The sequence below is a fragment of the Mesoplodon bidens genome (genome assembly GCF_964165515.1).
Source record: "Mesoplodon bidens genome assembly, chromosome: 2".
In the NCBI taxonomy this organism is placed as follows: Eukaryota; Metazoa; Chordata; class Mammalia; order Artiodactyla; family Ziphiidae; genus Mesoplodon; species Mesoplodon bidens.
Window position 1 is genome coordinate 102231196 of NC_138177.1, and position 26318 is coordinate 102257513.

At 40.6% G+C, this 26318-nt stretch overlaps 1 protein-coding gene across 6 annotated transcripts in view; it reads left to right on the forward strand.

Moving 5' to 3' along the window:
• The window catches only part of ALG14 (ALG14 UDP-N-acetylglucosaminyltransferase subunit), a 108850-nt gene that overhangs the window by 21399 nt on the left and 61133 nt on the right, over nucleotides 1-26318 (forward strand). For all 6 annotated transcript variants that reach the window (XM_081225587.1, XM_081225588.1, XM_081225582.1 and 3 more), the window contains exon 3: nucleotides 20608-20739. In XM_081225587.1, the coding sequence (XP_081081713.1) occupies nucleotides 20608-20739 (132 nt within the window). The remainder of the gene's footprint in view (nucleotides 1-20607; nucleotides 20740-26318) is intronic.

Consider the following 26318-nt stretch of genomic DNA (forward strand, 5'->3'; position numbering starts at 1 on the left):
ATGATCCAGGGATCAATCCAAGAAGATATAACAATTATAAATATATATGCACCCAACATAGGAGCACCTCAATACATAAGACAACTGCTAACAGCTCTAAAAGAGGAAATCGACAGTAACACAATAATAGTGGGGGAATTTAACACCTCACTTACAGCAATGGGTAGATCATCCAAACATAAAATTAATAAGGAAACAGAAGCTTTAAATGACACAATAGACCAGATAGATTTAATTGATATTTATAGGACATTCCATCCAAAATCAGCAGATTACACTTTCTTCTCAAGTGCGCATGGAACATTCTCCAGGATAGATCACATTTTGGGTCACAAATCAAGCCTCAGTAAATTTAAGAAAATTGAAATCATATCAGGCATCTTTTCTGACCACAAGGCTATGAGATTAAAAATGAATTACAGGGGAAAAAAACATAAAAAACACAAACACATGGAGGCTAAACAATACATTACTAAATAACCAAGAGATCACTGAAGAAATCAAAGAGGAAAAAAAAATACCTAGAGACAAATGACAATGAAAACACAATGATCCAAGACCAATGGGATGCAGCAAAAGCAGTTCTAAGAGGGAAGTTTATAGCTATACAAGCCTACCTCAAGAAACAAGAAAAATCTCAAATAAACAATCTAACGTTACACCTAAAGGAACTAGAGAAAGAAGAACAAACAAAACCCAAAGTTAGCAGAAGGAAAGAAATCATAAAGATCAGAGCAGAAATAAATGAAATAGAAAGAAAACAATAGCAAAGATCAATAACACTAAAATCTGGTTCTTTGAGAAGATAAACAAATTTGATAAACCTTTAACCAGACTCATCAAGAAAAAGCAGGAGGGCTTCCCTGGTGGCGCAGTGGTTGAGAGTCCGCCTGCCGATGCAGGGGACATGGGTTTGTGCCCCAGTCCGGGAAGATCCCACATGCTGCGGAGGGGCTGGGCCCGTGAGCCATGGCCGCTGAGCCTGCGCGTCCGGAGCCTGTGCTCCACACGGGAGAGGCCACAACAGTGAGAGGCCCACGTACCGCCAAAAAAAAAAAAAAAAGAAAAAGCAGGAGAGGACTCAAATCAATAAAATTAGAAATGAAAAAGGAGAAGTTACAACAGACACCACAGAAATACAAAGCATCCTAAGAGATTACTACAAGCAACTCTACGCCAATAAAATGGACAACCTGGAAGAAATAGACAAATTCTTAGAAAGTTATAACCTTCCAAGACTGAACCAGGAAGAAATAGAAAATATGAACAGACCAATCACAAGTAATGAAATTGAAACCTGTGACTAAAAATCTTCCAACAAACTAAAGTCCAAGACCAGATGGCTTCACAGGTGAATTCATCAAACATTTAGAGAAGAGCTAACACCCATCCTTCTCAAACTCTTCCAAAAAATTGCAGAGGAAGGAAAACTCCCAAACTCATTCTATGAGGCCAACATCATCCTGATACTTAAACCAGACAAAGATACCAGAAACAAAGAAAATTACAGACCCAAATCACTGATGAATATAGCTGCAAAAATCCTCAACAAAATACTAGCAAACAGAATCCAACGACACATTAAAAGGATCATACACCATGATCAAGTGGGATGTATGCCAGAGATGCAAGGATTCTCCAATATATGCAAATCAATAAATGCGATACACCATATTAACAAACTGAAGAATAAACACCATATGATCGTCTCAGTAGATGCAGAAGAAGCTTTTGACAAAATTCATCACCCATTTATGATAAAAACTCTCCAGAAAGTGGGCATAGAGGGAACCTACCTCAACATAACAAAGGCCATGTACGACAAACCCACAGCAAACATCATTCTCAATGGTGAAAAACTGAAAGGAAATCTCTAAGATCAGGAAGAAAACAAGGATGTCCACTGTCACCACTATTATTCAACATAGTTTTGGCAGTCCTAGCCACGGCAATCAGAGAAGAAAAAAAAATAAAAGGAACTCAAATTGGAAAAGAAGAAGTAAAACTGTCACTCTTTGCAGATGACATGATACTATACATAGAGAATCCTACAGATGCCACCAGAAAACTACTAGAGTGAATCAATGAATTTGGTAAAGTTGCAAGATACAAAATTAATGCACAGAAATCTCTTGCATTCCTATACACTAATGATGAAAAATCTGAAAGAGAAATTAAGGAAACATTCCCATTTACCATTGCAACAAAAAGAAAATACCTAGGAATGAACCTACCTAGGGAGATGAAAGACCTGTATGCAGAAAACTAAGACACTGCTGAAAGAAATTAAAGATGATACCAACAGATGGAGAGATATACCATGTTCTTGGATTGGAAGAATCAATATTGTGAAAATGACTATACTACCTAAAGCAATCTACAGATTCAGTGCAATCCCTATCAAATTACCAATGGCATTTTTTACAGAACTAGAACAAAAAATCTTAAAATTTGTATGGAGACACAAAAGACCCCAAATAGCCAAAGCAGTCTTGAGGGAAAAAAACAGAGCTGGAGGAACCAGGCTCCCTGACTTCAGACTATACTACAAAGCGACAGTAATCAAGACAATATGGTACTGGCACAAAAACAGAAATATACATCAATGGAACAGGATATAAAGCCCAGAGATAAACCCACGCACATATGGTCAACTAATCTATGACAAAGGAGGTGAAGATATACAGTGGAGAAAAGACAGTCTCTTCAATAAGCGGTGCTGGGAAAACTGGACAGGTACATATAAAAGAATGAAATTAGAACACTCCCTAACACCATACACAAAAATAAACTCAAAATGGATTAGAGACCTAAATGTAAGACCGGACACTATAAAGCTCTTAGAGGAAAACATAGGAAGAACACTCTTTGACATAAATCGCAGCAAGATCTTTTTTGATCCACCTCCTAGAGTAATGGAAGTAAAAATAAACAAATGGGACCTAATGAAACTTCAAAGCTTTTGCACAGCAAAGGAAACCATAAACAAGATGAAAAGACAGCCCTCAGAATGGGAGAAAATATTTGCAAATGAATCATCAGACAAAGGATTAATCTCCAAAATATATAAACAGCTCATGCAGCTCAATATTAAAAAAACAAACAACCCAATCCAAAAATGGGCAGAAGACCTAAATAGACATTTCTCCAAAGAAGACATACAGATGGCCAAGAAGCACATGAAAAGCTGCTCAACATCACTAATTAATAGAGAAATGCAAATCAAAAGTACAATGAGGTATCACCTCACACCAGTTAGAATGGGCTTCATCAGAAAATTTACAAACAACAAATGCTGGAGAGGGTTTGGAGAAAGGGGAACCATTTGGCACTGTTGGTGGGAATGTAAATTGATAGAGCCACTATGGAGAACAGTATGGAGGTTCCTTAAAAAACTAAAAATAGAATTACCATATGATCCAGCAATCCCAGTACTGGGCATATACCCAGAGAAAACCATAATTCAAAAAGACACATGTACCCCAATGTTCATTACAGCAGTATTTACAATAGCCAGGTCATGGAAGCAACCTAAATGTCCATCAACAGACTAATGGATAAAGAAGAAGTGGTACATATATACAATGGAATATTACTCAGCCATAAAAAGGAACTAAATTGGGTCATTTGTAGAGACGTGGATGCATCTCGAGATGGTCATACAGAGTGAAGTAAGTCAGAAAGAGAAAAGCAAATATCGTATATTAACGCATGTATGTGGAACCTAGAAAAATGGTACAGTTGAACTGGTTTGCCAAGCAGAAATTGAGATACAGATGCAGAGAACAAACGTGTGGACACCAAGGGGGTAAAGCGGCGGGGGTGGGGTGGGGGTGTGATGAATTGGGAGATTGGGATTGACACATATACACTTATGTGTATAAAATGGATGACTAATAAGAAAAAAAAATGAGGAAAAACAGGGAGCTGTTGGAAGGTTTTGCTCAGAGGAGCAGCCTGACTGCTCTTTTAAATGGATCACTCTGGTTGTTGTGTTTCAAATAGACTAGGGTTCGAGGGTGAAACCAAGGAGACCAGTTTGGAGCTGGTTGAAGCAATCCAAGCAAGAGGTAGTGTAGCTTACACCACTAGGGATAAGGAATAGGGGGAAATGGTTGGATTCTGGATTATTTTTGAAAGTAGAGTTAACAGAATTTCCTGACAGATTGGATATGAGATGCGAAGAAAAGAGAGAAATCAAGCAGAACTTTGGAGTTGCCATCATTGACCCTGGGAAATCTGTCAGTGGAGCATCCTACTCTCCAAGTGTCTTTACAAATAATATTTTATACCATCCAAGGGACTCAACAGCCTCTGCGTTGGCTGGAGGAACCTGGATCCAACCTGGGATTCAAAGGGTGTGCCCAGGCCCTCCCTTTGCTAGTTTAAAACCATTTCCTAAGTCCTGTGAACTTGTACTCTGTCTCCCTTTTTTCTCTCCCCTCTCTTGCTCTCCCTCTCTTCCCGTCTTCCAACCCCAAAAGGTCCTTCAAGCTCCAGAAACATCCTAGAAAATCCTTCCAGGTGTTGAAGGACTTCTGTTATTGGCCTCTGCTGCCTCCTCAGCGCATGTCGCTGTCATTCCCTCGTGCTGCCACCAGGTGGCAGTGCACTGCTAAACATTGCACTGTTGGGACCTGCATTACTTCTCAGTAGAGGGGTGGGGAGGGCTGAACTTCAGAATGGGCTGATACATCACAGACAAATCTGGCTTGGGGAAGATGAGGAGAGATTGTCTCCAATTCTTTTTTTAGAAACATCATATATCCTTGCTAGGGATGATTTTCCTTTCTTGAGTTTGAAAAGGCTCTATATGGCTTTCTAGCAGTCTTTCCATGTAGAGAGTGTTTTTATTTAAAGACTTTATTCATCAAACACCTTGCTGAGGTTGTAGTACTGGTGTATTTGTTTTATATGCTCTTCTTTGTTCGAGACAGGTAGAACAGCTCCCTAGAAGGCTTCCCAAAAGTAAAATCCTTCTTGAAAATCAAAAGTGGGTATTGATTGAGTAGTTTCTGTATGCAGAATTTGGACTATGTTTTATGAAGAAGTAAGGAAAGGAAGTGCCCTTTATCTGAAGTTTTTTGTTGCAATTGGAGAGACAAAAGCATGAACACTGGAAACCTTAGGAATTAATTAATAAAAGTGTTACTGGGCAGTGCTAGTGACTAAAAAATAATAAAGGCACCAGGTACCTCTGGAGCCTGGAGTGCATGGTGGGGCTGAAAAGAAGCCTTTTGGTTGAAGTCTGCCTATAGACCAGTTAGGTTCCCAGCCCCTCTGCCCTACGCTGATAGAAAACCCAAGATTTACCCACTGGAAAAGTTGAATAAAGAGGTTTTGGCTTTAGGAACAACAAGCCAAATTATGAATGGGATAAGACATTGCTCTGAAAACCCAGGGTTCAAGGAATGTAAATAACTACGCCTGTCTCCTCAACACACACCACTAAGGTCCCCTTTCCAATCACTTCATGTATTTCCCCCAGGTAGGAGATGAAAGATTAGCTTTGAAGAAGATGCTTTGCTCAGGAGAAGAGAACTATAGATTCCAACACTTGGGATTTCCCCCAATGAAGTGGTCAAGTCCTGACTACTTTTATCCTTTACTTGACAAGTTCTACCCAGCACACAGAGCTTCTGTCTTCCTTTTAGTGCCTCATTCTTTAATAGGAACCAGGGTTTCTCAGACTCGGTACTGTTGACTTTTTGGGCCAGATAAATCTGGTTGGAAAGCTGTCCTCTGCACTGTGGGATGTTTAGCAGCATCCCTGGCCTCTACCACTAGAGGCCAGTAGCACCCATCCCTTTCCCACCCCTCCCAAAAATGTGACGGGTGACCAAAAATGTCTCCCGTCCTTGCCAAATGTCCCTGGGGGGAGAAATCTCCCCCTCTTTCTTGAGAACTACTGGTTTGAACCGGCATCCACAGACCACCAGCCACTGGAGGAAAGTCCCATTCATAAGAGAAAGCAAAACAGGGAAAGGAACTTTGAGAAAAGGAATGTGGGGGGCTGGGGGGATGGGTATTAAAGGAAAGCAGTATCCTCAGAGAAATGAGAGGACGTTGTGTCTTAAAAAAAAAAAAATGAGATCTATTCCTTTTAAATCCTCACAGAATAAGAAAGACCTTTGGCTATTAAAATTGTAACTGTAGGAATAAAAAAAAACTGGAAGATTATATTCAAGAGCTCTGTTGTAAATCAGAACAAAAGATAAAAACAATAGAGGAAAGGTAAGAAAATTAAATAATTAAACTGGATGTTGGCGTTGCACTGTCTAAAAAGAACAAGGACATGGGAAAATTTTTTTAAAAACAAGTGAAGACCCAAGCAGAGTTCCCAGCACTGGAAGGACATAACCTTCAAACTAAAGGACTATCCCCAGCCTAGTTAAACTGTAGTCACAATAAGATATATCATCATACTATTTCAGAACTAGTGATAAAGAGAAAAATGCCAAAAACATCCAGAAAGAAAAAGGAAAGGAGTCACATTGGGGGTTCTAATGACATTCAGAATGACAGTGGAGAAATGTCCTCAAACAGATTCCCCATATACCCTTTCACAGAGGAAGTGCTCCACCAAAACAAGGGAAACCCAAGAAGGAGGAAGACTCCAGTCCCAGAATCTGGGCGCCGGCCCAAGAGAGCAAGGGGATTTCTCAGGATGGCAGTGAAGGGAGTTCCAGTGTGAAGACAACCATGTTTAACAGGCCTAGAGAGAGAAAAGACAGTGCTGCTTTGAATGCAGAGGAGGGAGCACTCTCTGGGCTGGAGAGTTCCAAAAGGGTAGCCGAATATGAAGAGCAAACATGGGAAAAAGGGCTTCCCTGGTGGCGCAGTGGTTGAGAGTCCGCCTGCCGATGCAGGGGACACGGGTTTGAGGCCCGGTCCGGGAGGATCCCACATCAGCTGGGCCTGTGAGCCATGGCCGCTGATCCTGTGCGTCCGGAGCCTGTGCTCCGCAACAGGAGAGGCCACAACAGTGAGAGGCCCGCGTACCGCAAAAAAAAAAAAAGGGAAAAAGTAAGGAAGGTGGAAAGTGCAGGACTTGCTCAGACAGATGGAGGGAGTGTTGGACAAGAACATGATAGGAGATTGGGAAAGCAGTTGTTTAAATTACAAGACGAGAAATTATTTCAATTGTAGAAACCTGAGACCATCTTAGAGTGTTTTCAGTTGCAGAAAGGATTTAAGTGATCTGACTGTTTTTTAAGAGAGGGTATAGGGATCATTTTGAGTTATGAATAATGGTTCATTTTTGGTTTTGTTTGAACATTTTCTGTGTTTTCTAAGTTATAATTAGAAAACAATGCAAGTTTTTTGGGGTTTTTTGTTTTGTTTTTTTGAAGACACAAAGCTGAGAAGAGATAAAAGCCCCAGTGGAAGTAATAATTTTCTAAATAACCCACATATCATCAGCACTAATATTTTGGGACTAGTATAATTGTATTTTGGAAGCATATTAGTTTTTCTTTTACTTTAATAAATAAGGATCTTTTGGTTTCATCTTTTAGCCCATATGTATGTATGATTCAGTGACAGTTTCGTGATTGCAGGATTTATCTATCAATACTTCTGAAATTAGCATGATGTGCTTCCATTTAACAACACCTGCTATTTTCCACCAGGTGGGCTGCTAACTTCACACAGTAAACTAAGACTGTGTTTAACTGCTGAGACTTCTACATCTAATGCTAATGCATTTGGTATCTCTCTTTCATAACTCCCAAGCAATTCTAAAAGAAATAAGTTTGTGAACTATGTAATTGCAGTTGTGGGGTTTTGTTTGTTTCTAAATTGTGTATTATAACTTATAGTTTAACATTTTTACCTTTTTAGAGTGTGACTAATGTATATATGCACTTTTCCTCTTTATAATGGACCTTAACTATATTCAGTTATAGGTAAAAGTAAAAAAAAAATCTCTAATTTGGAAGATGATCATTCTAGATGCGTGAAAAATAGAAAGTATTTGAAATTTATTGCACATAGAGATCCTGTGATGTGGCTGTTTCAGTGAATAAATGATTATTTTCAGATAGATGTTATATATGGTTCTAAAGTATTTTAAGTAGCTTAATCTCTTAAATTCCTTCTCAAATCTTAGTTTTCCCATCCTCCATCTCTACAACAAAGGCATGTTAGGTTAAACTTTATTTGAATCAGATCTGAATTGATGGTATTGAAATAACTGTGAATAATGTCTTGCAGTTATTTCAGCTTTAAGGTAATTTGACCATTTTCCCTGTGCCAGTGAAATTTGTATGGGATTCTTACAACATGCAGAGCTAGTAACATTTTACAATATGGTGCTATTGTTTCTCTTTTAAAGCTAATTAAAGACATTCTAATAACCAATGTTTGAATTTAAACATTTCCATAAATAACATATTTTAAAAATGCATACTTATATTATGGGCCCAAACATACAATAATTTCTTTTTTGTTGTTGTCACAAAATCAGGATGTGGCCTGTTTCCTTTTATCCTTCCTTTTGCACAAATGGAGATTTTTTTGGTCTCTTTTAGCCTTTAAGCTCCAGGAAATAATTCTGGAGCCAGTAGTTACAATCCTGCCAGGGACAACATAGTTCTGAGCGCTACAAGTAGTGGGGATGTTTGGTGGTGGTTTTAGTCAGGACTGACCAATGAGCTGAGCGCTAGAAGGAAGCAAAAGTGGAATAGCGGGTGCAGAGGGTGTTCACTTGTCCTTCAAGGATGTGAAAGATGCTCGAGTCATGGTAGAGGGTGAAGTGCCATGAAGTGACCTATGATGAAGGAACCATGGGTTCCAGGCTGGGTCCTGCTGATAACCAGCTCTATCACCTGGGCGAGTTAGCCTCTCTGGACCTAAGTTTCTCACTGTGAAACAAGGAGGCCTGGCTGAGATCAGGGATCCTCAACTAGCGTCCTTGATCCCACAACTGGCTGTCAAGTCTGACTTGTCAAAGACAAGTGAGGCCACTGCTCCAGGTCAGGCCATCCTGGGACCTGTCAGCGCCTGCCTGGAATCTAGATTTCCCAACACTGCCTTTTCTGAGGTTCCCAGTTGTCTTGCTCTGTCTGCCCACCTGCCAGGTGAATTCATTTCCCAAGTTCCCAGTACAAACCCCTGTCTATCCCATTTCAACCTGACAATTACCTGTACATATTCTCTAACACGGATATATCTTGTACTTAGAGAGTGTTTTACTGACTCACAAAATTATGCTCAAAACTGAACCACAATGAATAACGATACGCTCTCAGTCTGTTTCCCCTTTTACCATTCACTCCCCTAAAAACCTGAGAGACACCCCAAGCTCCCCAGCCCCCTTAATCCCTGCTCCCCGCTGTTTGCCCTCTCAAGTCCTTCAGCTTAGTGTTGTAAGTATCCTTTAGGCCAGCGGTCCCCAACCTTTCTGGCACCAGCTTCGTGGAAGACACTTTTTCCGCGGGGGGGGCGGGTGGGGGCAGATGGCTCAGGCGGTAATGCGAGCGACGGGGAGCAGCCCACTCACCTCCTGCTGTGCGGCCCGGTTCCTAACAGGCCACAGACCACAGACCAGCACCGGTCCGTGGCCCGGGGGTTGGGGACCCCTGCTTCAGGCCTTCAACGTCATTCTCTTGGCGTGTTTCAGTGACCTCTCAAATGATTTTCCTCCTCTGGTTGGGCTGCCACCCGTCTGTCCATGCTCTTCACAACCGCCAGAGTGGTATTTCTTTTTTCTTTCTTTTTTTTTTTTTTGTGGTACGCGGGCCTCTCACTGTTGTGGCCTCTCCCGTTGCGGAGCACAGGCTCCGGACGCGCAGGCTCAGCGGCCATGGCTCATGGGCCCAGCCGCTCCGCGGCATGTGGGATCTTCCCGGACCGGGGCACGAACCCGCGTTCTCTGCATCGGCAGGCGGACTCTCAACCACTGTGCCACCAGGGAAGCCCCAGAGTGGTATTTCTTGAAAGCAGATCTGATTACAGTACTCTCCTTTTTTAACATCCTTCAGTAACTCCTCTTTGCCTCTAGATTTGAGTACATACTCTTCAGCATGGCTTTGAAGGCCCTACCTCTCCAGCTCCATTTTCTGCTGCCCTGTCCTCTTTACACGCCAAAATATAGTTCCCCAGATATTCCATGCCATTTCATGTCTCTCTGCTGTGAACACGCCAGAAGAACCTTTTTTCCTCCTCTGCTATACCTGGTAAATGTCATATTCTTCCAAGTTAGATAAAGTATCTCTTCTATAAAGCCTGACTGGGTTTATCAAAGTGTAATTCATCATTTCTTACTTGGTGCTAACATTATATTTAATAATGATGTCTCTTATCGTATCAGTCTCTCTGATTGCAATTATTAGTTGTCCTGTGTTGTCCTACCAGACTGCAGTGAGTTCTTTATAAACGTCTTATTTATCCTTGTGCTCCTAGCCCAGTTCCTGTCACCTGGTAGGTGCTCTTGGGAGTATATCTGTGCTCACAAGGAAGAATACAGTTCTAATAGCCAGCGCTGTAAACACTTGTTGCATCTATGATTTTAATATCTTTTCCTTTTTAAGAAGAGGAAAGCAGTCTCTAAATTCATACCATTTTTAGGGACTTCCCTGGTGGTCCAGGGGTTAAGACTCCATGCTCCCAATTGCAGGGGGCCTGGGTTCAATCCCTGGTCCGGGAACTAGATCCCCATGCCGCAACTAAGAGCCCATGTGCCGCAACTAAAGATCCTGCACATGGCAATCCCACGTGCCACAACTAAGACCCGGTGCAGCCAGATAAGTAAATAATATTTTAAAAATAAATAAATAAATTCATACCATTTTAAAGCTAAGAGGAAGGGTATTTCAACTGCAAGTGACATAAAACTAAACTCAAAACTGGCTTGAACAATAAAGAGCATTTTTTTTTTGCGTGGTACGCGGGCCTCTCCTATTGCGGAGCACAGGCTCCGGACGTGCAGGCTCAGTGGCCATGGCTCACGGGCCCAGCCGCTCCGCGGCATGTGGGATCTTCCCGGACCGGGGCACGAACCTGTGTCCCCTGCATTGGCAGGCGGACTCTCAACCACTGTGCCACCAGGGAAGCCCAAGAGCATTTTTTGACTTAACGAAATGGGAAAAATTCAGTGTTGTTTCTGGCAAGACTTGGTCCAGCTGCCCAGGGAGGCCACCAAGGATAGTGGTGTGTCTGCTCTATCCTCTGCAGCATCCTCCCATCAGGCTCCCCAGTGCTGCCTCCAGCAGCTCCAGGCTCTTCCCTCAGGGCAGCAAAAAGCATTAGTGCCTCCTGGCTTCATATCTTTGCACTAAAGGTCTAAGGAAGAAGAAGCTCTCTTACAGCATGTAGAAGAGGGAGAGGTGAAGCTTCTTTTTTCCAGAAGTCCCAGAAAATGTCTCCTGCCTGATGGCCTCCAACTGGGTTATATTCACATCTTTCAGCTAATCATCGTAGCCAGAGATGAGTGTTGTTCCATGGTGCTTAAGCCATTCCAGGGCTACTCTTGGAGCTACAGGTTAGGGGTTAAGGAGACAGGGGCTGAAGTCCCACCCAAACCATCTGGCTGAGAATGTGAGCAAGAGTGAGTTACCCAAAGGAAAAATTGGATTATTTCTGGCAAAAGAAAGGGGCAAAAAAGGCTGGAAAGAGGAATACTAATATTCATTATGAAGGACTTTAGAAATCTTTTGCGCCAGACTCCCCTAAGTGTTTCAAGAACAAACTTCTTTTTTATTTCCCTGAAGCCTGAGACCTCCAGGCAAGGAAGAGCTTCTCAAGGTAAAGTGAGGAGTGGCCCCAAGTCGTGAGTCAGGCCTGGAACAGCGGTCTTTAAATTCATACCATTTTAAAGGTAAAAGGAAGCCTGTCTCTGACAAGACAGGCTTTGAGAACCAGTAGTGGGGTCATGATGGCTAGTTGAGGATCTCTGATCTCAGCCAGGCCTCCTTGCTTCACAGTGAGAGACTTGAGGTCCAGAGAGGCTAACTCGCCCAAGGTGACAGAGCTGGTTATCAGCAGGACCCAGCCTGGAACCCACGGCTCGTTCATCCCAAGACACTTCATGGTACCTCGTCATCACCTACCTTGAAGTGAGCAGCTACCAAGTTCTTGAAGGACATGCATATAAAAACCTTTTTTGGGTGGTAGATTATGGTCATCTTGATTTCAGAATGATTGGGTGAATCATCCAACATGCTTTTACTATATATTGTACTTTTCATTATTTTAAAAACGGTTATGAAGGAAAATTGAAACCATTTTTGGTTGAATGAAATTTTACCATTTTCATTTTGTCTTGTTTCCAAGATTCTGCAATAGCATGGCATTCAGTAAATAATAAATGTATTGTATGTTTCAGTGTGTGGTAACAGCAGAGAATGACTTCATAGACCACTTGACCTGCTCTGTTGTGGTTTATGATGCCATTTGGATTCCTTGGTGGAATTATTTCCATCTGAATCACTATAAACTTCTATTTAGTTTGTCACAAATCTAAGGCCAGATATGTTTGTGGTTTTCAGCAGTGATGTAATTCTGAAAGATACTGTGAAAGTTACAAGTTGTCATATACTATTAGCATTTAACTCAGTGTTTCACATAATTCCAGACAAACTAGAAGCCTGAAAAAAATCCATTTCTCCACATTATTTTTTTTTACTCTTAGGCAGTCTACCTTTGCTGTCTGTCTTGCCACTGTGGGTTTGGTTATGCATCAATCAAGTACGTGTGGGGAACACTGGGAGGCTCTGTGGGCATCCACAGTAATGTAGGACATGGTCCCTGCCACTTCTTAATTAGGAAGCTTGTATAGATGGATAGAAAGGATGTTTCATTAACTACATGGTGGAGAGAGAAAGAGTCTTTCTTCTCTTTTATATGACTGCCAATTGTGTGAAACAGACTGGATCACGTTGCAAGATACGCACATACTGCAGGGTATACACATTGACCTGCACAGAAAGCAAGGACTCAACTAAAGCATACTTTCCCAGTCGGCTGCCAGGCAGGAGCAACAGCAAAACAGCAGAACTTGGCAGAAGGGACTTGGGGGCCTAAGGTTCAACAGAAAAGTCTGAAGATTTCTAAGCCCCTGTATTTTTTTTTCTGATTTTTTTTTTCCCCAGAGAGCCTCGCGGGCAGAGGAGGGAGTCATTGGTGACAGTGGTAGGTGGGGGAGTGGTGCCAAATCTATAGCGCAGAGCAGGGCGCAAAGCACAGAGAGGTAGGAGGAGGCCAGCGGCCCAATTCCCATAAGGCAGGTAGAGACACAGCACACTCAGGGGCTTGAAGGCTGTAGATATATAGGGCTGGTGAGTTACAAAACAGAGAAGGGAGAGGAAATAGGTCAGGATGGGTGGTTGGCTATCACAGAAACCACAGGCGGCCGGGAGCACAGCTCCAGAGGAAGCTGGCTCAGCTCACTACTGTGTGTTGGAGGGGGCAGGCTTCTCAGCAGGGAGGCACAGGGACCAAGAACAGCCTTCATGAAGGTGAGTCAGCAGCCTATTTCAGGACGCGTGGAAAGCCTGGGTTCAGGTCCTGGCTCTACCACTTGCTGGCTCTGTCCCCGTGGGAAGGTTCAGATGCCTCACCTGTGAAGTGAGAAGGTTCGATTAATTGGTCTCTTACATTCCTGAGATGTTATGAGATAAGGAGTTAGTATCTTCCCCAGCACAGACCACAGACTGAGCTTCTAGAAACTGTAATGACAGTCATTTATCTATTCAGCGAGTAGTGATGAGCACCCATGATGTGTGAAACAGCATTCTGCGCATCAGGATCACAGCGGGCAGCGAGATGACGTCCTTTCCTCTCACGGAGCTTACGTTCTGGGGAGAGAGGCAGACAGCAGTCAGACAAACTATAAATGAGCAAGTTAATTTGAGTTACCAATAAATTGCTGTGAAGATGGTAAAATAAGACAGTGCGGTGGAGGGCAACCATGTTTTGGGGGTAGGGGATGGTCGGGGAGAACTGCATCCTCTCTGAGGAGATAATGGTCAAGCGAGACCTGACTTGCAGGAAGGAGCTTCCTATGAGACAGTCTGGGAGCAGGGCAGACAGCTCAGAATGAGCAGAAAAGGCCCTCAGGAAGGAATGAGTCTGACACATTCAAACAGCAGAAAGAAGACCCGTGTGGTTGGAGGGAGTGAGCAGGGAGCGGCTAGAGACATAAGCCAGCGCCAGACTACATGGGACCTTGAAGGCAGTTGTAAGAAACCTGGATCTTATCCCAAGTACAGTGGTGAGCCTTTGGAGGGTTTTAAACGGGAGAAAGAAAGATCTGCTGGACATTATAAAAAGATCGCTCTGGAGATTCTGTAAAGAATAAAATGAAGGGGAGCAAGAGAAGAAGCAGAGACGACTTGAGAGGCAGTTGTAATAGTCACAGTGAGAGGTGGTGATGGCTTGGACCATGAGAGTAGCGGGGATGTTGGGAATAGGTGGGTAGGTAGGAATGTGTGTAGAGGTTTTGGAAGAAGGAAACATGGGGGGAGTTTTTGTAGACATACTGTTTTTATTAGTCTGTACCTCTGCCTTGAGGAAACTGCCCCTGACCCTCTTTTATGTCCTATTAATGGGATGCAGGACACAAAGGATGCTTCATCCATCATTTTACCCCCTGACCCCCATCACCAGACCCAAAATTTGGTTTCAGAGTGGCCCCCACCAACCCTCGTCCCTGCCAGTCCCAACATAGGTCTTCATGATCATCACATCTATTCAGGAAACCTGTTTATGATAGGTTCTACTGTTCATTTGTCAATTTCTGGCTTGGGAACACAGGAATAGCATGTTTTGGTGGCAAATATGATAGTTCAGTTTTGAGTTGTTACAGAAAAGCCTAGTGAATAGAGGAATACCAAAACAAGTATGTTTTTCTTACCCCAGTAGAATGGATTATTGAGGGCCAGTTTAGCAGCCCACAGTATTTCTAAAAGGAAGAGCTTTCCCTGTGTCTCTATAAGAATCCAGGAAAAGACTGACCCTGCTTGGGTCATGTGGCCACTCTGAAACCAAATGTTGGGTCTGGAGATGGGGCTCGGGGGTAAAATGATGGATGAAGTATCCTTTGTGTCCTGCATCCCATTAACAGCACATAGAAGAGGATCAGGGACAGTTTCCTCAAGGCAGAGGTACAGACTAATAAAAACAGTATGTCTATAAAGGTGCCTTCACTTGGATGTCTCTAGATGCCACAACCCCTAGGAATGCCTGGTCATAGCCGAGCCTAAATTGTAGCTCTCTGAAACTCTCTCCCATTCCTTTGTCTTCAAAGGAACTTTAGTGAAGACCAAAATACAAGCATTCTATTGATAATTTTTCTTCATTGACTTCTTTATATATTTGATTATTTTCTAAAACTATATAAAGTAATAAAAACTCTCTTAAGATTTTGTCATGGCCTGGTTCTCAGTATTTCTTCTAGGTGATACAGGACATCAGATACCCCAGCACCAACTTCTGTGTATCAGGCATAGCTATTCTGAGGGCTCTGTCCCTATCAAGATGACCCCAGGTTTCCATCCACTTGACTGCACCCCTGCATAGCAGGTTTAATACAGAACCAGTGGGTATAGAATTTTTCAAGAAGTTTTAGGTGTACAGTGGAAGGCTCTGGTCGCTTTAACCTAGCAGACTCCCTTTCCCTTTGCGCTCAGACCTCAAAGCCTCAGGACAGTCTTCTCTCATGGACTTATTTTCTGGGGACAGGACCCACAAGGGCTGAGAAGTTCCTTGAGGCCCTCTAGGCTGTGTATCTAGGACACATTGATGGGGAGGGGGCGTTTGTCTTTGGTTCCTTCTCATCGCCTCTTAGGGTTTGGTGCCTCCTGACTCTGGCTGTTTATAAACTCTCAATACCCTGCTTTGCTCTGGCATTTTCCCTCTTGCCCCAGGAATTCCATCCATTCAGTTCAACCCATTTATTGAGTGGACCTTACAAATAAGGCCCCAGGTTAAGCACTGTGAAATTACCTCCTTTGTGTCCTTTCTGCATTCCCAGTCTAAGAACATCTCAGGTAGGTGACAGGAAGACTGAGTTATTTTATATTAATATGCAAAAACATATTGAATCATTTATTCAATAAATATGTATTGCACACCAACTGTAAACCAAATACTCTTACAAGCACTGAGATTGCAACGATCAGAGTTCCTGGCGTCCTCAGGTAAGTTATATTCTCGTGGAGGTATCAGTAAATAAACATATAATATGCCAGTAGAGGAAATAGAGTAATTTTAAAACAAAAAGCAAGCCTGGTGATGCAGGAGAGAGGAGTGTGCGTACAGGTGGGAAGAGCAGGGTTATTTAGAAAGGTCAGTCGGGAAAGGTGCCTCTGAGAACTGATCAGGTGGGGGGAATGGGTGGGAAGAGGCTTGGATTTGGAGAGAAATCTCTTTCTTGGTAGGATTTCCAGTTCCCTGAACTTATTATCAAAACGTCATAATGTGGCGAAGACTTAGATGGGGTTTGGAGGTATAGGCCTCTCTAGCGTAGAGCCATAAGCCAGAGAGGGGTAACATATGGACCCTGCCCCCCATCCCCGCTCTCCTGCCAGTCAGGGTCATGGTTCTGACCCCTTGCCTGGCTCGATCCTCACCACCTGCATTTCCCCACGCTGGTCACCAACTCTCTGTTTTCCTGTTTATCTCACTGGTAGGACTTCCAGCTTGGCTTTCTTCCCAGCTACCACTTAGACTCTTGTCCTTGATGGTAATGTAGATTCTTGCATCACCTTGCCTTGGGCTATTCTGAGTAAATTTCCTTCCCTATCACTAGGAAGAACCTACTCCTTGCCCACCCTGTGGGTAACCATATACTTTATCATTTAAATTGGGATACTTCTGAGAGCAGAAGGGAGTACTATTAATAATTATGCCAGGACTACAGGCATAAACTGGGACCATCCTGTGCAAACTGAGTGGTGGGTCACTGTATGCATGAGGTCATTGGCTCAGTTAGCTCCAGCCCACAAGTGGAACCAAGACTCCCCTCCCCAGCCTAGCATCTGATCTGAAGGCTGAGGTTGGGCTCCTTCCATGGTGCAGCCAGAAGTCAGAAGACAGGTCATCACTCTTCAGTCACTACCTTGTTTGCTCAACCTCAGGCCTGTTTTTCTAGTCTCCATCTAGGAGGACCCTCAGGTTGCAACCCAGAACATGCCTCCACTAGTTTCTGTCCTTCTGGGACTGGACTGGAGACTTCCAGAACCCACTTTCTCTGCTTCCTCAGGCTGCTCCCCGGGACGAGATGTAGTCTTTTCTTCCATGTCCAAGTCTAAGAGAGCTGTCTCCAGACCCTTGTGTAGGCCCTACCAGGCTTTTGTGTTTGCCTCTCTGGAGCTCAGATGGAGTCAGGGGAGCTGGGCTTCCAGAGCCAGAGTCAGGCTGACCACCCCTTCCAGCCCCTCAGGACACTAAAAATACCCAAAAATACAGTTCATTGCTTCTTTACATAGCTATAAGCAAAGAAGATGTGGTGTGTATATATATACAATGGAATGCTACTCAGCCATAAAAAAGAATGAAATAATGCCCTTTGCAGCAACATAGATGGACCTAGAGATTATTATACTAAGTGAAGTAAGTTAGAAAGAGACAAATACCATATGATATCACTTATATATGGAATCTAAAATATGACATAAATGAACGTATCTACGAAAAAGGCTCACAGATATAGAGAACAGACTTGTGGTTGCCAAGGGGGAGGGGGAGGGGAGAGGGATGGATTGGGAGTTTGGGATTAGCTGATTCAAACTGTTATATATAGAATGGATAAACAAGGCCCTACTGTATAGCACAGGGAGCTACATTCAGTATCCTGTGATAAACCGTAATGGAAAATTATATGAAAGAGAATATGTATAACTGAATCACTTTGCTCTACAGCAGAAATTAACACAACATTGTAAATCAACTAAACTTCAATAAAATAAAATTTTTAAAAAAGTTATATGCTCACAGCTTTAAAAGATTCAAGGGACATGGTAGACACCCATGGTTTTTTAAAGAAAATATTACAGATATTAAGATCAGGCCTCAAATTTTTGAAGTAACATTGAAAAAACCTTTATAATGAGACCCTACTGGGCTATTTTTACTATAATAATACTGACATCTTATTGGGTTCAAATGTATTTTGTAGTACAGGTCCACAATCTCTGATCTGAAATCCTAGAAAGCTAGGAAAACTGAGGGAGAAAAAAATGTTCCAAGTTTGTCACAAGTTTATTTGACAGTAAAACCTGGTTTGAGTTGGCATGAGGAGTATAGTCTTTATCCCACTTAGTGTGAATGGTCGTGTTTTGCTATAGAAATGTTAATATGTTTGGTTACTTCTCCAAACTTCAGCGGTGGATATTATGTAATATATGGTATATGTCCTGTATTACCTGTTCGAAACACTTCTGATCCAAAAGGTTTCTGATTAGGCATTTTGGCTCTATAGTGCTGAAACCAAGCAAGGCCTCATGTACCCACAGCGCAGAAAGCCAAACTCTGACAGCCCAGAGTTTGCAGCAAAGTAAGGGTTTATTGCAAGGGGCCAAGCAAGAGTGTGGGAGACAAGCCTCAGATCCATTCCCACTTGGTCTTTGAGTTAGGGATTTTTTTTTTTTAAAGGGATGAACAAAGGCTGGGATTAATTGTCTTGTGACATTTCTTAATCATAGTTTTGGGAGTCAGGATGTTCTGGTTTATGAGGCTCAGACCAGGTGGTCCGTGGCTCAGGGGTCTGTTAGCTCATCTTGCCCTGGAGAAACAACCTGGGTTTGTATGTTAATGATGATATATATAATAGCAATTTTAGTGCATTAATGATGTTATGGACAACAGCAATTTTAGTCAACTGACTCTGGTGGATAAGTGTTCAGTTAGCACAGGATAGAGGTCAGAGGGGACAAGAAAGGGAATAATGATTTGGATAGAGAGATTAATCATAAGCTCAGTAAGGAAACTCAGTTTTAGGGGGGCTCAGTTTCAGTACTGTTTTACCCATTACATGTTTTTAAATTAATAATCTCCACAAATTAGGCAAGCACAAACTTCCAACAAGATTCCTTACAAGTTTGCCCCCTTTTGGATACTGCCCCTTGTGTGGTCTATAGTTGGGAACTATTCAGTATTATTTTCTAGTTGAACATTTAATACCTTAATCCTTTGGAAGAAAAAAACCCATTGATATAATAAATAAATAAAAACCATTGATATAAATAAATTATTCATTTATTATAAATAAATAAAAATAATGAATAACATATTGAGTCCAGATCTTTCTTTCCCCACTGGTGTAGTATGGGAGGAAGAGGGACTATCCATCATATGTGAAACAGAGTGGTCACATGGGCAGCCCGTTTTAGTTTTTATAGGAGCTACACAGATGCCCTCCTGGAGCATAACAGAAGCCTCCACACACAATCTCACACCTTTTTCTAAATTTGAAAAAACTTAGGACCAGTAGTTTTGTGTCTTCCACTAGTTTAGGAAAAGGTTTTTCTGTTCTTTTCTCTAGGAGCATATTGTTCCTCAAGGCCAAAGGTGGGGGGATGGGGAGAGGAATGTATTAGGTATTTAGTCCTTTACTCTCTGACTTAACGTTTGTGGTAGCCAGGCTGCAAGAAACTCCCAGTGATTCTCACCTTCTGGTATTCAGTTCCCTGTGTAATCCCTTCCACATCATATAGTTTGTGGCAAACAGTTCCAGATTTTCTTCATGCAAATACTGATATGTGTACCAATGTGTATACAAACACACACAGCTGTGTGATTTGTTAATACACACTGGATCATATTAAACATACTGTCCTGCAATGTGTATATTCACTTTAACAACTTATCTGGCCACATCTTCCATATCTGTTCATATAAATCTATGTTATTTGTTCACGTGTCTCCATATATTTTATTGTATGGACTTCTCCAATCCCTGTTGGAGGATATTTGGGCTGTTTCCAATTTCCACAAATACAAACAGTGATAAAGTAGATAGCATGTGGGTAAGTCTGTGGGATGTATTTCTGGTAGCAGTAATGCTGGATCAAAAATAGACACACGTAAAATTCTGATAGGTATTCCTAAATTGCCCTCCCAAAAAGTTGTTCTAATGTATTTGCCCAGGGAATGTAAATGTCTATTTCCCTACATCCTCAAAGACGCTGAGTATCCACAATCTCTACCAATTAGATAGGTGAAAAATGACTCATTGCTTTCTTTTGTGTTTAATTGTTAACGATCTTTTCAAATGTTTATTGGCTGTTTGTGTTTCTTCTGTTTGGAATTGTCTGTCCATCTCCTTTGCCCATCTTGATACTTGGTTACTTATACTGATTTGTAAGGACTCTTTGTATATAAGTATGTTAAGGTCTTTGCCTGAAACATATTTTATAGAAAATTTCCCCCAGCTTATTGTCAACACTGACTTTAACATTTTGAATCATATTCAGGAACTTTTTGTCATAACCCAGTGATGTGTGTTGTATAAAGCACGAAAAAGGCTTTATAACTTAGTTTAAAAATATTTCCAATGAAAATTAAAATTGAGAGAGCATTTCCTGTTTGTACAAATGTTAACTGTTACTATGTTTAACTTCAGTATCACTGGCCCAGTTGATTTGCATTTTCACTATTTCCTTCTAGTTACCCGAATACTATATTCACCGCATTCCCAGAAGCCGGGAGGTCCAGCAGTCCTGGCTGTCCACGGTACTCACCACCTTGTATTCTATGTGGCTCTCCTTCCCCCTGACTCACCGAGTGAAGCCAGATGTGGTACGTATGTGAGAGAAGGCCACTCTCCTGTGGATCCTTCATTAGTAACAGGACATATTGTTTTCTTGAACAGCTACCATTCATCAGTGTGCCAGATACTATACCAGACCTTTTACTAACGTGTGCTAAAATTTATCTCAATGCACTTTGCTCAGAGAGGTGGGAAATTTGTCTTCCCTTTCTAGCTATAACTTGAACTCTAAATTTGCCCTTTTCTCCCCTCTGTCTCATGGCAATAAGGACTAACCGAGCACTATCTTTCACCAATTTGTGCTGCTAGCCACCTGTGGTTTCTGAGCCAACGTCATGTGCTTACTTGTCAGCCAGAGAAGAGCCAGGTTTTTTTATTCTTTTCAGTACTCTTCTTATTTTGTCAAAACTTTGTTACCAATACTCTGTAATGGCCTGTATGGGAAAAGAATCCAAAATAGAGTGGATATGTGTATTTGTATAGCTGATGCACTTTGCTATACACCTGAAACTAACACAACTAACACAACATTGTAAATCAATTATACCCCAATAAAATTTTTTTTACGTTAGCAATCTAGTAGGCACAAAAAAACAAAAACAAAAACAAAAAGCTCTGTTACCAGAAAATGATATGCAGTTGGCAGAATGTCATACACACTCAAGTTTTTATAGGAAAGTTATACAGAAAATAGAAATGTGAAGGCTTTAGTGCACTGTATTAAACCTTACCTTCCTTATCTATAAAAGTCTTAAGTTCTCTGTGGTCTTTAGGATGAAGCTCTATTACTAAATGCTAAATGCACTTCAGTAGGCAATGCAGATCAGCAGATATGTTATCACAATAGTGTACACAGTACTTAAATAATACTCTCTCATTCCTGTTTAAGGCAGAATCCATTAATCTGCATAGCCTTAAAGAAACTTTATTTGCTTTCCGTGTACATGAGTTCTGGCACAGTGGATGTTATTCTCATGAATAATTGAACGAAAATGCATTTAGCTACGATGATTTTGAAAGATCTCTATCAGTTTGGTCATTGCCTTTCACCAGCTGTATTGCAATTCAGGTCCCTGCCTTGGATGAGAGTTTTAAAATCTGAATTGTCTACGTGAGTACTTTAGATTTTTTTAAAAGCTATAATTTACAAACAGTGAAATGCATAGATCTTAAGTATATAGTTTGACCACATCTCTATCAAGATATAGAACATTTCCATCACCCCACCTGCCCCTTCCCAAGCAGCCACTTTCTGGTGATTTCTATCACCATAGATTAATTTTGCTTATATTTATTTTTAAATTTTTGACAGGATAAGTTTATCTCACAGTCTCCAACCACATTTTAAGAGTGTGGAACTCAGATGTTTTCCTAAAAGATCATTACCACTCTTAAAGATTTAATTATTTCTGAAACTTAAGAGACAAAATGGAAGGAAGAAAAAAGGTCTTCACATTTTAAGCTGGAAATTTGGGGTTTACATTTACTAAATCACTGGGGGCATGACTACTGTCAATGGCAGCAGCCAGGTTGAATGTGGTGACTTTAGGACTCTAAGGTGTGAAGGTGAGAAGGAAGTAGTGACATGATGGCTGATGTCTGCTGTGGACATGGAGGAGCTCTGGTGACTGCCTGGCCTAAGTATTTTGATACCCTTGTAGTAGGAAGAGTAACTGATGGGGCATTAGGACACTTGGTCCCAGGCTCACTTTGGCTCTTACTTTATTTTAGTTCCCTTCTGGGCATCATTCTCTACCTTAAAACAAAAGGATTGGACCAGATGTCCTCTCAGTTTCCTTCAAACTTAGTCTAAAATTTTATGAGTACCATAAATTTGCCTATAAAGAGTGAAAGGGAAAAAAAGACTATTATGTTTCTAAAGGAATAAAAAGGGAAAAGGGGGGAAATGTGAAATACTTATTTCTGTTTTAAACTGAGTTTTCAAAATTATTTCAAACCTGAACATTATCCAGTCAGTTGCTTTGATGTGGCTGGCTTCACAAAATGAACTCCCACTTAATGAAATTCCCTTGTACACACACACAAAGTTAATGGTTAAGAACAACATGCAGATCTCTCCTGTATTCATCCTTGGCTTTCTTTTTTTAAAATTGTAAATGGCACTAATTTTATTTTTCTTTTTGAATATTTTTGCCTTTTTAAAATTGAAGTATAGTTATTTATAGTGTTGTGTTAGTTTCAGGTATACAGCAAAGTGATTCAGTTATACATATATACATATATATATATATATATATATATATATATATATATATATATATTCTTTTTCAGATTCTTTTCCATTATAGGTTATTACAAGATATTGAATATAGTTCCCTGTGCTATACAGTAGGACCTTGTTGTTTATCTATTTTATATATAGTAGTTTGTATCTGTTAACCCCAAACTAATTTATCCTTCCCCCGCTTCCCCTTTGTAACCATAAGATTGTTTTCTATGTCTGTGAGTCTGCTTCTATTTTGTAAATAAATTCATTTGTATCATTTTTTTAGATTCCACAAATAAGTGATATCATGTGGTATTTGTCTTTCTCTGTCTGACTGACTTCACTTAGTATGTGATAATCTCTAGTGCTATTCATGATGCTGCAAATGGCATTATTTCATTCTTTTTTATGGCTGAGCAATATTCTGTTGTATATATATGCCACATCTTTATCCATTCATCTGTTGATGGACACTTACATTGCTTCCATGTCTTGGCTATCATATGTAGTACTGCTATGAACATTGGGGTGCATGTATCTTTTCAAATTAAAGTTTTCGTCTTTTCTGGATATATGCCCAGGAGTGGAATTGCTGGATCACATGCCAACTCTATTTTTAGGTTTTTAAGGAACCTCCATACTGTTTTCCCACCAACAGTGTAGGAGGGTTCCCTTTTCTCCACACCCTCTCCAGCATTTATTATTTGTAGACTTTTTGATGATGGCCATTCTGACTAGTGTGAGTTTTGATTTGCATTTCTCTAGTAATTAGCAGTGTTGAGCATCTTTTCATGTACCTGTTGGCCATCTGTATGTCTTCCTTGGAGGACTGTCTCTTTAGATCTGCCAATTTTTTTTGACTGGGTTGTTTGTTTTTTTGTATATGAGCTGTTTGTATATTTTTGAAATTAAGCCCTTGTCGGTCGCATCGTTTGTGAATACTTTCTCCCAGTATGTAGATTGTCTTTTTGTTTTGTTTACGGTTTCCTTTGCTGTGCAAAAGCTTATAAGTTTAATTGGGTCCCATTTGTTTATTTTTGCTTTTATTTCTATTGCCTTGGGAGACTGACCTAAGAAAACATTGCTACAATTTATGTCAGAGAATGTTTTCCCTATGTTATTTTCTAGGAGCTTTATGGTATCATGTCTTATATTTAAGTCTTTAAGCCATTTTGAGTTTATGTTTGTGTATGGTATGAGGGTGTGTTCTAACTTCATTGATTTACCTGCGGCTGTCCAGCTTTCCGAATACCACTTGCTGTAGTGACTGTCTTTTCTCCATTGTATGTTCTTGCCTCCTTTGTCAAAAATTAATTGACCATAGGTGCCTGCGTTTATTTCTGGGGGCTCTATTCTGTTCCATTGATCCATATGTCTTTTTTTGTGCATCCTTAGCTTTCTTATGATTTTCATCAAAATTTCTTCTTTACTTCTTAAAAAAAAAAAGAAAACCCCATTTTTAGAAACTATAGTAGCATCAGACTTTAAATTACTTGAGTTGTCTGAACAACCAGGTGACTTTCTGCTTCTCTTTAACTGTATGCACCTGGGCCGGTAAGTCTGCTCTCCATTCAACTGTCTCTGTGCCTCACTTTGTCATCTATAAAATATAAAGTCATTTTCCTTGTTGTTTCAGAGCAAATGCTGAATAATAGAACATTTCAATATTTTTAAATGGAAATTCCATCCAGTATGTACTAGCTAACGTTTATTGAGCACACTTACATGTACCAGACCTAGTCCTAAGTACTGGCATTCATGCTGTATGAGGTGGGTAGTACTGTTATGCACATTTAATGGAGGAGGGAAGTGAGGCTTTGTGAGACAGGAAGTTACTTGCCCAGAGTGTATGCACAATCAGTAAATAACAGAGCTAGGTCTAGCATCCAGGTCTTTCTGATTCCAAGGCCCAAGGCCTTAACCACTGGACTGTATGCCACCATTTCTGGCTCACCATGGAAGATGTGTTCATTCATTCAGGCCAATTAAGAATCAGTTAATAAATTACTTTTAAAATAAATTACATTAAACATCACTCCCTCTAAATAAGAGTATAAAATTTAAATAGATCCCAAAGATCAAATTAAGTATCTGCTTTAGTAGATTTAACAAAGCCCGATCTAATTGAATAATAATAATAGTATATATTTCAAAATTAAGTGTCATGTATATTTGTCAAAATAGAATTTTTTTTTTTTTTGCAGTACACGGGCCTCCATATTATAGATTACAAGGAGTTGAAGAAATAGTACACAGTGTTCCATGTACCCTTCACCCAGCTTCCACTAGTGTTGGTCTTATATAACCATAGTGCATTTGATATTAGTACAATACTGTCAACTAGACTACAAACCTTATTCAGTTTTCACTGTATTTCATATGTGTTCACGTGTGGTTGTGTTTGTGTATAGTTCTATGCTGTTTTATCCATGTATCAAGATACATAACTGTTCCATCACTGCAAAGGAACTCCCCTGTGCTATCCCCAGTCCCTGTTCCATGGCAGCCACTAATCTGTTTTCCATCACTATAATTTGTCATTTCAAGAATGTTCTATAAATGGAATCATACACTGTGGAACTTTTTGAGATTGACTCCTTTCATTGAGCATAATGCCCTTGAGATCCATTCAGTTTTTTACATGTATCAATAATTCCTTTTTATTGCTAAATAGGATTTCATTGTATGGATGTACTACAGTTTGTTTAACCATTCATACATTGAGGGACATTTGAATTGTTTTCACTTTTTTGCTGCTATGAATAAAACTACTGTGAACATACATGTACGTGTTTTTGTATAGACATAAGTTTTTATTTATCTGGGTAAATGCCCAAGAATAAGTTTGCTGGGTCTGATAGAAAGTTCAAGTTTACTTTTATAAGAAACGCCAAACTATGTTCCATAGTGGCTGTACCATTTTTACATCTCACTAGCAATGTCTGAGAGATCTAGTTTCTCTGCATTCTCTCTAGCATTTGGTATTATCTTTTACGTGTGTAGGGATATACCATTGTGTTTTTAATGTTTATTTCCCTAATGGCTAATGAGGTTGAACATCTTGTCATGTACTTATTTGTCGTTAATATCTCTTCTTCACTGAAATGTCTGTTCATGTCTTTTGCCCATTTTCTAATTGGTTTGTTTTACTTTTGAGTTTTGAGAGTTCTTTGTATATTTTAGATGTAAGACTTTTGTCTAATACGTGGTTTACAAATATTTTCTCTCAGTCCATAGCTTGTCTTTTCATCTTCCTAACAGGGTCTTTCACAAAACAAAGATTTTTACTTTTGATGAGGTCTAATTATCAGATTTTCTTTCATGAATCGTACTTTTGTTGTCACATCTAACAACTCTTCATCTAGTCCTAGATCCCAAAGA